The sequence below is a fragment of the Sciurus vulgaris genome, assembly GCF_902686455.1.
Source record: "Sciurus vulgaris genome assembly, chromosome: X".
Lineage (NCBI taxonomy): Eukaryota > Metazoa > Chordata > Mammalia > Rodentia > Sciuridae > Sciurus > Sciurus vulgaris.
The window spans coordinates 118,229,128-118,243,092 of NC_136471.1; the positions used below are offsets into that span (position 1 = coordinate 118,229,128).

The 13,965-nt window shown below is 34.7% G+C and overlaps 1 protein-coding gene across 1 annotated transcript in view; it reads right to left on the reverse strand.

The window, feature by feature from the left end:
• Window positions 1-699: 699 nt before the first annotated feature.
• The window catches only part of PDK3 (pyruvate dehydrogenase kinase 3), a 96,942-nt gene continuing 83,676 nt past the window's right edge, over window positions 700-13,965 (reverse strand). Inside the window, exons 7-12 of the mRNA XM_079122933.1 lie at window positions 13,467-13,543; window positions 11,940-12,041; window positions 11,271-11,381; window positions 8,425-8,538; window positions 6,790-6,929; window positions 700-2,517 (exon numbers count right to left, since the gene is read on the reverse strand). Of these exons, the coding sequence (XP_078979059.1) occupies window positions 2,487-2,517; window positions 6,790-6,929; window positions 8,425-8,538; window positions 11,271-11,381; window positions 11,940-12,041; window positions 13,467-13,543 (575 nt within the window). The 3' untranslated portion in view covers window positions 700-2,486. The remainder of the gene's footprint in view (window positions 2,518-6,789; window positions 6,930-8,424; window positions 8,539-11,270; window positions 11,382-11,939; window positions 12,042-13,466; window positions 13,544-13,965) is intronic.

Consider the following 13,965-nt stretch of genomic DNA (forward strand, 5'->3'; position numbering starts at 1 on the left):
AAATTATATATTCAGAGACAAAAAAAGGATCAGGTGACTCCTGTGGATCCACCTCTACTTCCTGCCATTCCTCTATATTTTAAATCACTTCTTAGCACTATAGAAAGGCAATTCAGTACTTCCACAGCTCCTGACCTGAACCATTATTAATTTGGAGACAAGGACAATTTAAGAACTTAGAAAAATATCACCCCCTGCCACCCAAGGTAAATGTCTCTCAGTTTCATTCTTTGATTCTATGGCCAGGAACAATTTCAAATAGTAGACATGGTTCCCAAACACTTGAATAAGTAAAAAGGCATTTCAAAGGAATGGGGAAGAATTTAGCGGAGAAGGGGTCAGTGTCTATTATATTATAACCTATATGTAGAAATCTGACCATCTGCTTATAGACAAACCGAGCAACCAGCTAGAGATATGGTTAAGTTCAGAGCATCATGTATAGCTAACAAAAAGAATAAATGAGTACTTTGGTAAAGGGGCTGATAAACTGTAAGAATACAGTTCTTGTGGTTATTTAGGAATAAAGTTAAATTCTTAATGAAGAAAATGAAGATAGAAGTCCAGATTTTACTGGGGTCAGATGGATATAAGTCCCAAATTATATTTAGTAAAAGACTACCCATTAAGTCCTTAAAATGTCAAAATAAATTTTTACTTTTGAAAGACTTATAAAGAATGTGGTATGATTTGTCTATACCATATCCATCTCTTATGTGGTGGTTGTTGTAAAGATATAGCAATCAATGGACATTCCTCAAGCAATAAAAACTCTGCTTGAACAAGGCAGTAACACAACCCAAATCTGTTGCCTCCTTTTCCCTACAGGATAACGCACTTGAAAGTGTAAATGAAAATGGTTGGAAATTAAGGCCTAGTAACATATTGATATATACTATTTAATGTCTACAAGGAAGTTATGATTTTTACATGTAAAGGACCGTTATTTTTACATATTTTATAGCACAAGAAAATAATCATATAGCCTCACCTCCAAGACACTGACCCTGATCTCAGGTCAAGTTCATTGGTATTTCTTTTACCTGAATGATTATATATGACTTCTCTAATGAGATCCTTCTAAGCATGAAAGAGATCTTTCTAAAGATGGTGGTATAATAAAATAAATGCAAATCAGATTGACTGCAACTAAGAGAAGCAGAGATGCAATTGAGCCACATGCAGCTGGTCAGAGCACAACCTCGCTCAGGGAAAAATCTCACACTGTGGTGACAGTGGGGACAACTGTGCTGTTAAAAAATTGGACTGAAACATTTATATAGACAATAAAAGAGGGCAGAAGTCAGATATGATATATATTAAAATTGTAGAGAAGAGAAACATCTTGTGGATTTGTGTAAAATGCCAGTTTTAATCTGGACTCTCAGATAACTTCTATTACTAAGGGTAAATAAAATGCCATTCCTCTTCATTTATCACAAGTCTCTAATTTCCACTTCCAACTTCTAGCAAAAAAATAATGATTTTGAAAATCAAACTTAGCTTACAATTCTAACACCAGTTAAAATTAGTGACAATGAAAAGTTAAAAATATCTATAGGATTTTAATAAACTAGAAAGAACTTTTCCCTTTAACGGCCTATTTTACAACTAGTAAAGTGCATTACACATAAACTTCCAATTCCTTAGAAGACCACAAAGGAATATAATATGACAAAAGTACAGTATCAGATTGGCAATACTTTATAGAGCCATAAAAACTCCACTTCTCACTCATTAGAAGCTTGATATTGGCCATAAGGCAGTTTTTCACTTAAGATCTTTGAAACCAAGTTGTTAAGTGAAAAATTCCAACACAACTTTTGGAATGCTTTAATCAATGGAATGGAAGTATACAAATGAATTTTAAAATAAAACCAACACATCAATTAAGATCTAACATGAAAAGTATCATACTGCACAATGAGAATACAATTAGAAAAGGCAAAAGTCTAAATCAGAGAAAGGAGGAGGGATGTATATGAGAGAGGAAAGGACCTGGGACTGAATTATCAAGACATGTTCAGCTGATGTCTTCCACTTACAGGTTTCCTGGGCCCTAGCGGGAGGTTTGGGACAAATACGGTATTTGGTCACAAAGAGCAATAGCAGGATCTGCTGTGTCTGGAATGCGGAAGGAGCTCAAAATCTTGGAGAGACTTTAGACATTAGACTCTAACACACTGAGATAGAGAATATGAGGGCATGAGAGCTCTAAAGAGGCTCTGTGCTCTTTTGTGACAGGTGCCAACCACATCACAGCAAGATACCATGAAAAATTACTCAAGTTACTACTTTAGTGGAAGATCTGGTTGAAGTAACTACAGGAAGGGCTCCATGAAAAGGTCCGGCTGGTGTGGAGAAAACACACATTCAAGCACTGGGAATAACTATGGTGCCACACTCAGAGTTGGTGAAAGAAAGTTCTCTGGTTGACTTGGAGAAGACAATCTTTCTTCACAGAGAGGATCAGAGCATTCAGTTCTCTAGAAAGTTCTATTAGTCTTGATCTTGTCCCTATAAAGAAAATATTGGGAACATCATAGTGAGTTTATGAGTACAATCTCTATTTTAACCAACACTTAGAGCATTTAGTTATGGTGGTAATTCAAAAACTGTTGCCTTAATTCAGAATTATTTGCTGTGGCTACTAAAGAAAAATAATTATTATTAATTACTTATGTATACTTTAAAACAGTTCTTTACTCTCAGATAAAAACCTGATTAGAAAGGGGGAGTGACTGCTAATTGACATGGGATTTCTTCTCGGGATGATGAAAATGTTCTGAAATAAGATCATGATCAGGGTTGTAGAAGTCTGTGAGTATACTAAAAACAACTTAAGTGTATACTTTAAAAGGGTGAGTGGTATGATACATGAATTATATCTTAATAAAGCTATTACTTAAAAGCTATCTAGAGAATGAACTTTCTCAGAATACCTCATTTATAAATACCTACTTTCCCATATCTACTACTTTCCCAAGGTCTTTACCAATTACCCTATCTGTATAGTGTAATAATTTTAATTATCAAGTTAAGAATTTTAGAATTTCAAAAATTGTTTTCTGCTAAAATTCACTTTTCTAATAATATATTATAACTTAAGATTCATACTTACAATCTGTTAGGATTTTAAAATTACCTTGAAATCAATATTCAATTAAAGCTATCTTTTCATAATGGAAATAGACCTTATTATTTACAAAGATGGCTTCTGTACTACCCAAATTACTCTACCTCTCAGAGCAATAGTTTGAATTAACTGGTTACACTGATGCCCCAACATGCCATCTAGCTTACAAACACAATGAAATGGAATCAAGGGGAACTGATCCAATCCAGGTATTTCAAGCTGATCAGCTTAATTTTGACTGAGAATGGTAGATGAGTGTGTGTGAGTGGAACTAAAGGAAGCAGAAATGCAATCAAGCCACGTGCAGCTCGTCAGAGCACAACTCCTCCCAGGGAAAAATCCCCCACTGTGGTGGCAGTGGGGACAACCGCATTGCTACTATCATATGATTAAATGCAGAAAACCAAACTCCTCTAAATTTCATCATTTAGATAAGTGGCATAGATGTCCCTCATGATACTCCCGTGGAAAAAATAAACATCAGTATGGATACCCTTTATTTTTCCATATCCCTCAACAGGGAAGACTAGTGTTACTATAATAGTACAAAATTGCAAAGCTATATAAACTATATTTGCATACAAATATCTTTCTGTTGTATTAAGTTAAAGATGTTAAGAATCAAAATTTTCAGGGTAAGAAGAAAACATAATAAAATATATGGGGGAGAAATAATACCATGTTAAAATAGAAAAATATCAACATGAACTTATGTATGGATGCATAAGTGTGTGTGCATGTGTGTTCACACACATGTGCGCACACATACAAGTCATGTCTCTGTCAGAAAAAGGGCCTAGAAAAGATGCAGGAAGAGGGTCTCCCAGAAGAAGGCCTCTAATAGCCATTAAACAGAAATAGGATTCCATGGGGGAAATGGCTGAGTACAGGACAAGGAGCATGGAAGGTACAAGATGAGCCTAGGATATCATCTTGGACCAGAAAAAAGGAAAGCTTTCAAAGATTAGCAGGTTTTTGTCAATGGAACAGAGAATCCAGCTCAAAATAGCTTCCACTGACCAAAGGTGTGCTAATTTAAGAAGCAAAAAGGATGATGGCCACTATGTACAATAACATGAATCTCATGGAAGGCAAGACACTAAAAGAAAATATGCTATACATTCCTTTTGTTTTATGTTTAAGAAGATTACCTCTGGTGACAGAAAAATGGTTATATGTGGAGAAGGGGAGGGAGAAAAATTTGACAAGGCGTCATTTTTTTTTTTTTTTTTTTTGGCAGTACTGGGTATTGAACCCAGAACCTTGTGCATGCTAGGCAAGTGCTCTACCAGTGAGGTACATCCCCAGACGAAGAAAGGAGATTTGGGGGCGGTGGAAATACACATGTAAAATATATCAAGCTATAAACTTAAGATTTGTGTACTTTGTGTTATACTTCAATAAAAATAAGTAGTGATAGTAGTATAGCAAAGCAATAAAAATCTATTAAATCTATAAGCTCATAAAGGACAAAGCCAGAAACTCATTTGTCATCATTTAAGGAGGCTTTTAATCCAACCTCTTAGCTTGAAATTAGTCATTTAAAGGGGATTTAATTTTTCCTTTACATTTGAAGGGAAAGAGTTAATCACTCACTGGATGAAGTATATTTCAAGGTACCTAAATGGTCTGAGTTAGAGAAAGAGCTTAGCTTTATAGGGGAATGTCAACTAATAATTGACAAAGGAGTTTTCTTTTAAAAAAAACATTTTACAAAGAGTAATAAGATTATTGATTTAGGGACAATTTGACTTCCCTTTCCAATTTTAAAGCCCTTTATTTTTTCTCTTGCCTAATGACTGGCTAGACTTCCAGTACTATGTTGAATTAAAGTGGTGAAAGTGGGTAGCCTTGTCGGGCCAAAATGATCAATTATGGTAAAAACATTGGGCAAATGGCTGATGGATAAGTATACATTTGTAAAGTGCCAAAATAACACCACACAAAGGGTTTTCTAGTGAAATGGAAAAAAATATAACTATACCATGAAAGACTGGACAACCAACACTTAAATTATGGTCTATCTTAACATCACTAATGGTAGATCAGTGATATCAAGTAATTCTGCTACACGTTGATGGAGTATTCTAGAAAACAAAAACAAACTCCAGCGACTTTAGATCACAGGAAATATGGGACTGGGGAATAAACTAAATGGTATTTCGAAGATGAAATCAACCAAATCAAGGCAGGACATTTTTCAGGACAGCTGATAAAGACTCAACAACAAAAAAATTTTCTAGATTAAAAGCAATTTAAGACGACCCTGATGTGTTATGTGGTGCTGAAATGGATCCCAGACTGAACAAATCAAGAGAATTTTAATGAGATGAAAGTTTACTGACATGGAAAAGTAGAGATTTTTAAATAAAGCAAAGGCAGGTTACAAACAGTATGAATTGTATGATCTGATCTCAGGAAATATGTATATAATACAAGTAGCAAATTATCTTGGAGAACATACACAAGACAGTAAGAAGTAGCTATCTCTGGGTTATGGAAATACAGTGATTTTCTCCTTTTTTTTTTTACTTATTTATGTTTTCTAATTTTTTACAATGAATATATGCTGCTTTTCTATTAATAAAAGGTTATTTTAACTTAAATAAACTGAACCCCTACTCTTGTTAGTAAAGTTGGAGATTAAGGGTAGTCAGAATAAAAAAAATGTGGAAACCAAAGATTGGAATATTTTCCTTATTAACATAAAATAATAACAGTTACTATTCTATGACAACTTTTTCAATTTTTAATCAAGATAAACTATATATAACATACGACTTAATCTTCTTAACCATTTTAAGTATACAGTTCTCTGGCAATAAGTTGTGCAACTATCATCAATATCCTCATCTAGAACTTTACTACCCCAAACTGAAACTCTACTTATTCAACAATAGCTCCTCATTTCCTCTTCCTCCCACTCCCTGGCAAATACTGTTCTTTTTTCTGACTGTATGAATTGGATTACTCTAAGAACCAGATATAAGTGAAACCATATATTATTTGTCCTTAGGGGTCTCGCTTATTCCCCTTAGCATGACTTTAAGGTTCATTCACATTGTAGCACATAAGAGAATTTCCTTCCTTTTTAAGGCCAAATAATATTCCATTGTATGGATATACCACATTTTGTTTATCTTGGTGGATAATTTTAACTTCTTTATTTTTTCAGTTTCAATCCATAGAATTTCTCTGAACATTCTTCTGTCTCTAGGGATGACAACAAAATGCAAACCTATTGCTTTTTAAATAAAATTCAGCAAGAATGGAGGAAGGAGGGACTGTATAGAGGGAAAAGAGGGGTGCGAGGGGTCGGTGGGGAGGAAAAAATAACAGAATGAATCAAACATCATTTCCCTAAATAAAATTCATGGCAGGATAAACCCCTAATACCTCTAACTACAGTGAAAGGTTTCCTACAACAATAGGACCTCTACTGAAACAGTGACTCTGGCTACCCAATTCTTGCTATCCTTCTGTCTGAGGTGAATAGTCTGCTCCCATCACTCTTTCTCTTGGGATTGCTTTGCTTTTCCAGTGATAAAACCTCAAAGAATATCTGGCAGAAAGTATCACTCTATCATTTTCTGGCTGGTACATTCTAGGGACAAATCAGATCCTTTATAATGGAAATCAAAGTGCTACATTACTGTTTAGCCTTGTATTTTGATGCATCCCTGGGTTCGCTGCTGGGATTGCTCCAGTCATCAGCTTCAGGCATGGTCTTGTAATGGCGCCACGCAGACTTATTGAAAACTGGCAGCCTCTCAAATGATTCACTTGAAAGAGCCTGTTAGAAAAAAAAAAAAAAAATATATATATATATATATACACATACCCCAAAGGTCTAGGGTGCAATTTTTCTCACATGAAATACTAATCCAAATTTTACCATTTAAAACATCAGAGACCACAGCATATACTTTTGGAATTATATTTTAGCAGCTTACTTAGACTGGCAAGGAAAAAATTAAAGCTATTTTAAAGGAATGAAAACATTGGCTCATTTAAAGTCAGTATAAAGTACACATGACTAGAACAAAACACATTTTAATTCAGCTAATAATGCTTTGAGATATTCAAATGTTTTGACTGTATGTTCTTAAACCAAGACTATGGCTTACTAGGCAGCTATTTCCCCAAAGGGAAATTAAGTCTCATTTCTACCAGATTTATAAACATATGTCATCAAGTAATATCAAACATCACATCATTTAGGGGCTGAGAATATAGTTGGATGTGTGCTTAGCATTCAATAAGATGCTAGGTTCAATTGCCAACACCAAAACAAACAATTCACATCATTTAGATGCATTGGCATCTAAAAAAATACTTCAAATAAATGGGTAAATTATGATATAGTAGCATATTATGCCGCAGTTAAAAAAGAATGAGTCACTCTTTCCTATTCTTCCCCTCTCCCCTTGTTGTGTGTTATCATCCATATATCAGTCAAAATATACTCTACTGTCATGTATGTATAAAAAGAAGAAATAAAATTTTTAAAAGAAAGGTATTAAGGGGGGAAATGAGCCAGTTCTATATGAACTGACAATGAAAGATTTGTAAGATATATTGGAAAATAAATAAACAAGGTGCTAAAATTTAATTTCTGTGGAAAAAGATTAGATTTGTTTATAAATGCAGACTCATCTCTAGGAGGATCCATAAGAAAATGGGACCTCTTCTGGGAAGCAGAAATGGTGGCTTAGGGTCCTTAGCTTTCCCTTTTGTAGCTTTAATTTTTTATAATGTGCCTATATCACCTATTCAAAAATACTCAAAATATTCCAGAGTTTATAAGTAAAAGTCTAACACCACCAACAAATGAGAAAAGCTGTTATAGAGAACTTTGCTATTAGATCAGCCTTTATTATATAAATATATTTTTATTGAATTTTTATAATTAAGGAAAACTAGCAAATTTTTAAAGCAAAAGTCAACTTCATATTATTAAAAGTCTGTCTTCTTTTAGATTATGTCTTTGATAGACATGCAATTCTGAAAAATCAAAATTTAGAACTATGGTTTTGAAAATCAGTATTTTATTTTATTTATTTATTTATTTTTGAAAATCAGTATTTTAATATTTACATCTCCATGTTGTATGTTTTGCTGTGTCTGAGCATAAAATCAAGGGTGAGGTATGACAGGATTTTCATGTGAAATGGAGGTAAATCTGAGCTGATTGTAAGAGATGTTATAGTACTAGTCTTGATAAGTTATTAGAATATAGCTTTAAGAAGTGAAAATGCCTTCATACTAACAGAAGTAAAATGCAGTACCTTCAAATAAATGACAGCATCAGTACCCACGCCTTCCATGGAATACAGTTTTAGATCTCCCTGAAAATATCTAGCATACAGACGAGAAATTGGCAAACCATAACCAAATCCAGCCTATCAAGAAAAGAAAATTAATGCAGTGAGACAAGCACAAATGCTTCATATGAGGACCACTGAGAAAAGATGAAAATAAATTACTGATTCAGATTTAAATCAAATGAATTATTGATTCAAACTTTACAATGATGTATATGCTTATCTATGGCAAATCTCTTTCACCCTGCCAAAACATGGATAATAACAGAAATGTTTCAATTTTTTATTAAATTTTTAGCATTTTAAAGTTTTTAGCACTTTCTAAATCTGATATGGAGTTTTCTCTAATGACAAAACTAAACCACATTAATTTCAAAGTTCCATCATCAGATTTCCTTGCTCTGTGAAGTGAAAATTAATAGCACCAGGGTTCACATCTACCAGTAACAAGGCTAAAACTCTGAAAACAATTTCCTGAGGGGCTACTTCCTAAGGTTCTACAAATGCTACACTATATTAATATTTTGTAGTTCATATATTTTTAGAAATAAGAAAATATTTTAGTACCTTCCTGTATCTCTATGTCATGGAACCCAGATGGTCAATAATAGGTAATTTTTAGAGACCTCAGATATTGGTGAGAACAATAAGAATAACTGAGACTAAATTCAATAACTTTTGTGTTGGTCATGGATGGCTGGGGGGAGATGCTATCCCACCCAGCTTCATCACCTCTGATTAAATCCGTAAACCTAATTAAGGAAAGAGGGATGCAGAATAATGTACACATACAGTCATGGTTCCATGGGCTTCAGATTCAGACCAAAGTTGAAATCTATTTTTTTGTTCAACTGAACAATTTACTCAATCTCTTTAAGACTATTTTCTCATTCAAACATGTAATAAAAAGCTTTCCTGCTGTAAGGATTAAATTATAAAATACCTGTAAAGTCTTGGCACAGTGCCTAACACATAGCAAAACTAAAGAAATGGAAGCAGGTATTATGGCTACCAAGATAGAAATTTAACTGTTATGTGGCTTTCTGCCATTTTCTAACATTTCAGTATCTTCCTCATGGTTGGGTCTAACTGAAAGGGTGGGGTAACAGAACACACCCTATCATTTAAATAGAACTGGCTGAATATGATCACTGAAGGTGACCTATCCACAGTGACTGAAGAAACCATAGCAAAGAAATCAGTATACTACAGGAGGAGAGCCAAGGGAATGTACTTCTGTGTTCAAGCAAGGCCCAGTGCTTACCCTCAGGTCTAATGGGGAACAACAGAGAACCCAAAATTCCCTGAGAGGAGGTAGGAAATCCCTGGGAACACAAAGGAGGGGTCTTTATCTTGGATTTGCAAAAGTTCAGGGAAGAGTGTTAAAGCATCAACAGGAGTTAGCTGGGTGCATGCTTCTCCAACCCAGAATGTATGTGTCAAGGGCAGAGAGGTATAAAATTCTAAGTTGTTCAGGGAGGAAATTATGCTTTATAGTAGTCCATATCCATGAACCCACATTAAAGCTGAGGAGTTTACTAATTGGGAGAGACACTTGTGGAAATATTTCCCCAAAAGGAGAAGCCATATAGTAATACCAGAAAGAACACAGATGTAGCCAGAGCCAGCTCTACCGTTAACTAGCTCAGTGACCTTGGGCAAGGTACTAACTTCATTTCCTCATCTATATAATGGGAGGGTAGGTACATATTTTAAGGCTTCTTGCTTCAATTCCTCAGTTTCACGAAGAAAACTATGACTTAATAGCTGTTCTCAGGATGCTATTTTAAGACCTGGAATAGACAATCTATATTCCTTTTAAATGACTGGGGAAGGTGATAGGTTTGCTTCATTTGATATTTATTTAAGTAGGTACCAGAACCTGGTCAAGGCAATGCTTTTGATCTTTAACAAATTTTCCTGAATCCTATATAAATGACTTCCTCTCTGCTTTCTTCATGCTGAGTTAACAAATTCTGTCTCAAATAAACAATGCAAAGTGTTTGATTTTATTCATACCAATAAAATATAATCTTATGTGCTTATCAGTCAGGTAGGACTTTAAAATGAAACTTAATTTATACCCTGAACCATTTTGTAGACTGATAGATATGTTTCTGTGTTTAATGACAAAGGGTTCAATTGTTGTTTGTCAATTAGAAACACTCCGCAGGGGAAGAAAGTGTGGCCCTACCAGGATCTAACTGCTACCATGGTAACCAGAGGCTTTTCTCACTGCCTTAATAGGGCTCAAGGTTATTTCCAGAGTGCAACAGAAAAGGCTCTGAAAATACATACACCACCTATATGTTTTGTGCTTCGGTTATTTAATATGAAAATTTTAATGTTTTCATAACTGAACATTTTAATTATATAAACAAATTTGATGGTGGAGAGTCAAAGGCTTTGGGTGACTTGGGCCTCTATGGTATATAGCACCAAAGTGCTCAGGACCAAACTGCAGCTATACACCCTGGATGGTCCCCTCACTCACCCGCTGGTAACTTCCAACCCCTCCTAGGACAGCAACAGGTGGTAAATGATGCTCCAGCTGCAGTCTTAATACAGCAAAATGCTTTTTCACTCTCTTTGGGAGTTGAGGCACTCAGCTCAGAGTGTCTTAAACAAATTAGAGAAGTAATCTAAGTCCAAAGGACTCACAGAAAGCCAAGAAAGTTCCCTTCCTCCAGTCATATGGGAAACATCCTAGTTCAATAAGGCTAGTTCAACAACCTGGAGAGACAGACAGCTCTCTCTCTCCCTCATGTTAATTACCATTCCTTCAGCAGCGGTTTGCAATGCTTACTTACCAAAGGGGCAGCTCTTGTAGGCTCCAGACTAGGTCTAGGAGCAGTTGAATACATGTAGTTAAAAAGACGATCTATTTTTCGAAGTGGGACTCCACCACCTTGGTCACTTATCTGCAGTGTAGAAAATGTTAAAAAAAATAGGAATCAATCTATACTTAGTAGGAGGCAAAGAGTTCGTTAAATAAAGGACAGGCTAGAGTACTCTAAAAGTATAAGGGCTTTGAACTTCCACTGAAATATAATTTCTTTGGGAACAGTATAAAACAAAAGAGGTATAATAGTGCAGTAGCATCCAAAAGGCCTGAGATTGAGGTCTTGTTCAGTGAAGTTTAAATGAGGTAACTTAAGCCAAGGATCCAGCGCAGTACAGTAATATGTCACTTAAAGACAGATACATTCTGAGAAATGCATTATTAGGTTCATCATGTGAACATTATAGAGCATGCTTACACAAACTAAATTGACTACAAAGTTACTAGGTAATATAATCTTATGCAAGTACCACCATATATGTACATAGTTATTGACTGAAGTATCATGACGTGCTTCAATATAAACACGTCTATGTATTTACAAGTAAGATGCTCAAGAAATGTCAGTTTTATTTCATTCCATCTAATTTCTCAATGTCTAAATACTATTAAATCAACTGATAAATAAAGCAGTTACCTTAATGGACAAGTCTTCTTTACCCAAAGTAACAAGAGTTTTAACAGCTGGGTAGCCCTCTTTTCTGTCTTCATATAGTTCAACTGTTGCTCTCATTGAGTTCTAAAATAATAAGACTCTTTTTCAACAATACTGATGACTCATAAATCACAATTTTATTTTTTATTTATTTATGTACTCATTTGGTACTGGGAATTGAATCCGGGACCTTGAACATGCTGAAAGTATGCACTCTACCACTAAGCTACTCCCCTAATCCCACAAATCACAATTTAAATAAAAGAAACAAGCACCAGATAGTCACCTGAAAGTTCTTCTGTGGGGACAAATATAGTTGGATTTATACGGTATTTTTCCTTCTAAAGAGCTTAGCTAAACAAATGTGTTCAGCTCAAGGAAACATTTCCTGACACTTTATTTTGCATGGAGTTTTAGCTGTATCCATCATACTAAATATTTATTTTTCTTTCTTTCCTTCCTTTTTTTTGCTTTAGGGTATTTAAATCATTCAATTCAACCCAGAGAAGTGTTTTTATCATAACTAATGAGGGTTTAGAGGCTGATTTGTGCACTTTAAGTCCTATTTATCAGTCTGCATTTATAGAGCACCTTTCCTCTGAAGAAGGGAGACAAACTGAAAAGATTCATGCTTCCCACAAAAAATTAATCATTTGACTGAAAAAAGTAGAATATCAGTTAAAAAGAAATTCTGAAAAAGCCACAGCTGTTGAAGAGAAATTCACAATTGAATGCCCATCTCCACCTTAAAGTGTTACATCAGTAACATTCTAATTTTTGGAAGCAAATCAGCATAACTGATTTTTCAGGTGTTCACTTTAGTATTTTACACATTGGAAGAAATAAAATTTTAGCTCAAATGTCTTGTGCCTGTAATACTGCCACTGTAAATGCCATTAGCTACTGAGTAATGAAAGCAATAGCTTAGGCTATAGTCTAAAGAGGTAATGGTTTTTTTCTGTTTGTATGGTTTTGTTAAGTTTTGTTGGTTCTTTTTATCCTTTTTGGTTCAGCCCATCCACATCTTTCTCCTCTACCTCTGGAGGATCTTCTGAATTAATTTGAATATGTAAAAGGGTTACAGGATCTCTCAGGACTGGAACAACTACTAATACACCAACATAGTTAATACTCAGAAGTATACATATGCATAAACATGTTTTTATTTTGGTCTGGTTACTACCAATAAAGCCTTTGCCAGGTTTGCAAACTAAAAAGCATCTCTAATCTCATAACTGAAGAAAAAACAGTATGGATTTTATGTAAAGTCACTAAAGTATAATTAAGTTTCAAAATCAATATGTACTAATATTCATGAAAACTATACTGTACACAGCAATTTTTCATCTCACAGTGTACAAATTATAAAACCCACAGGATATCAGAAATAGAATTTTTAAAACGGTTATGCAAAACCTTTTTCTTATGCTAATCTAATGAATCCATTATGCCCTGAATCGAAGTAATTTAAAATGAAGACTTCTTTCCATGTTTTTAAATTCCACTTACCTTGAACAACTCAAATAGCATGTGAAACAGATGTGAGGGCACATAAACTACCTGAATAGGTTTATCTGGAGCTTTGGCTGAAAACAGAGACAAAACCATCAATGAATAAGGACCAAAACTAGAATGATGTTTGCATTCTGTTTTCTGAGTACATAAAACAGAACTCTATAAAAGACTAATTTAGGTTTCCTCCTTTAAAGGTAGTGATGAGCAAAATCATGTGCTGCAGAATCAAACAAACCTGGGGTGAAACCCAGTTCCTTCACTTACCAGCTATATAACCTTGGATAGATCATTCAAGTTCTCTGAAATTTAGTTGAGCAAAACTGGAATAGTATCATCTATTCTATGATGTTCTGCACATTATGTAAGATCATTCAAATAACACTTGGTATTTTTTAAATTAGGACACCCTTGCCACCAACCCATGGTCAGCTGGGTTGACCACAGGAGAGAAAGGGGTGGTGAAGTAGACTAAATAGCAGCACTAAATTGTGTT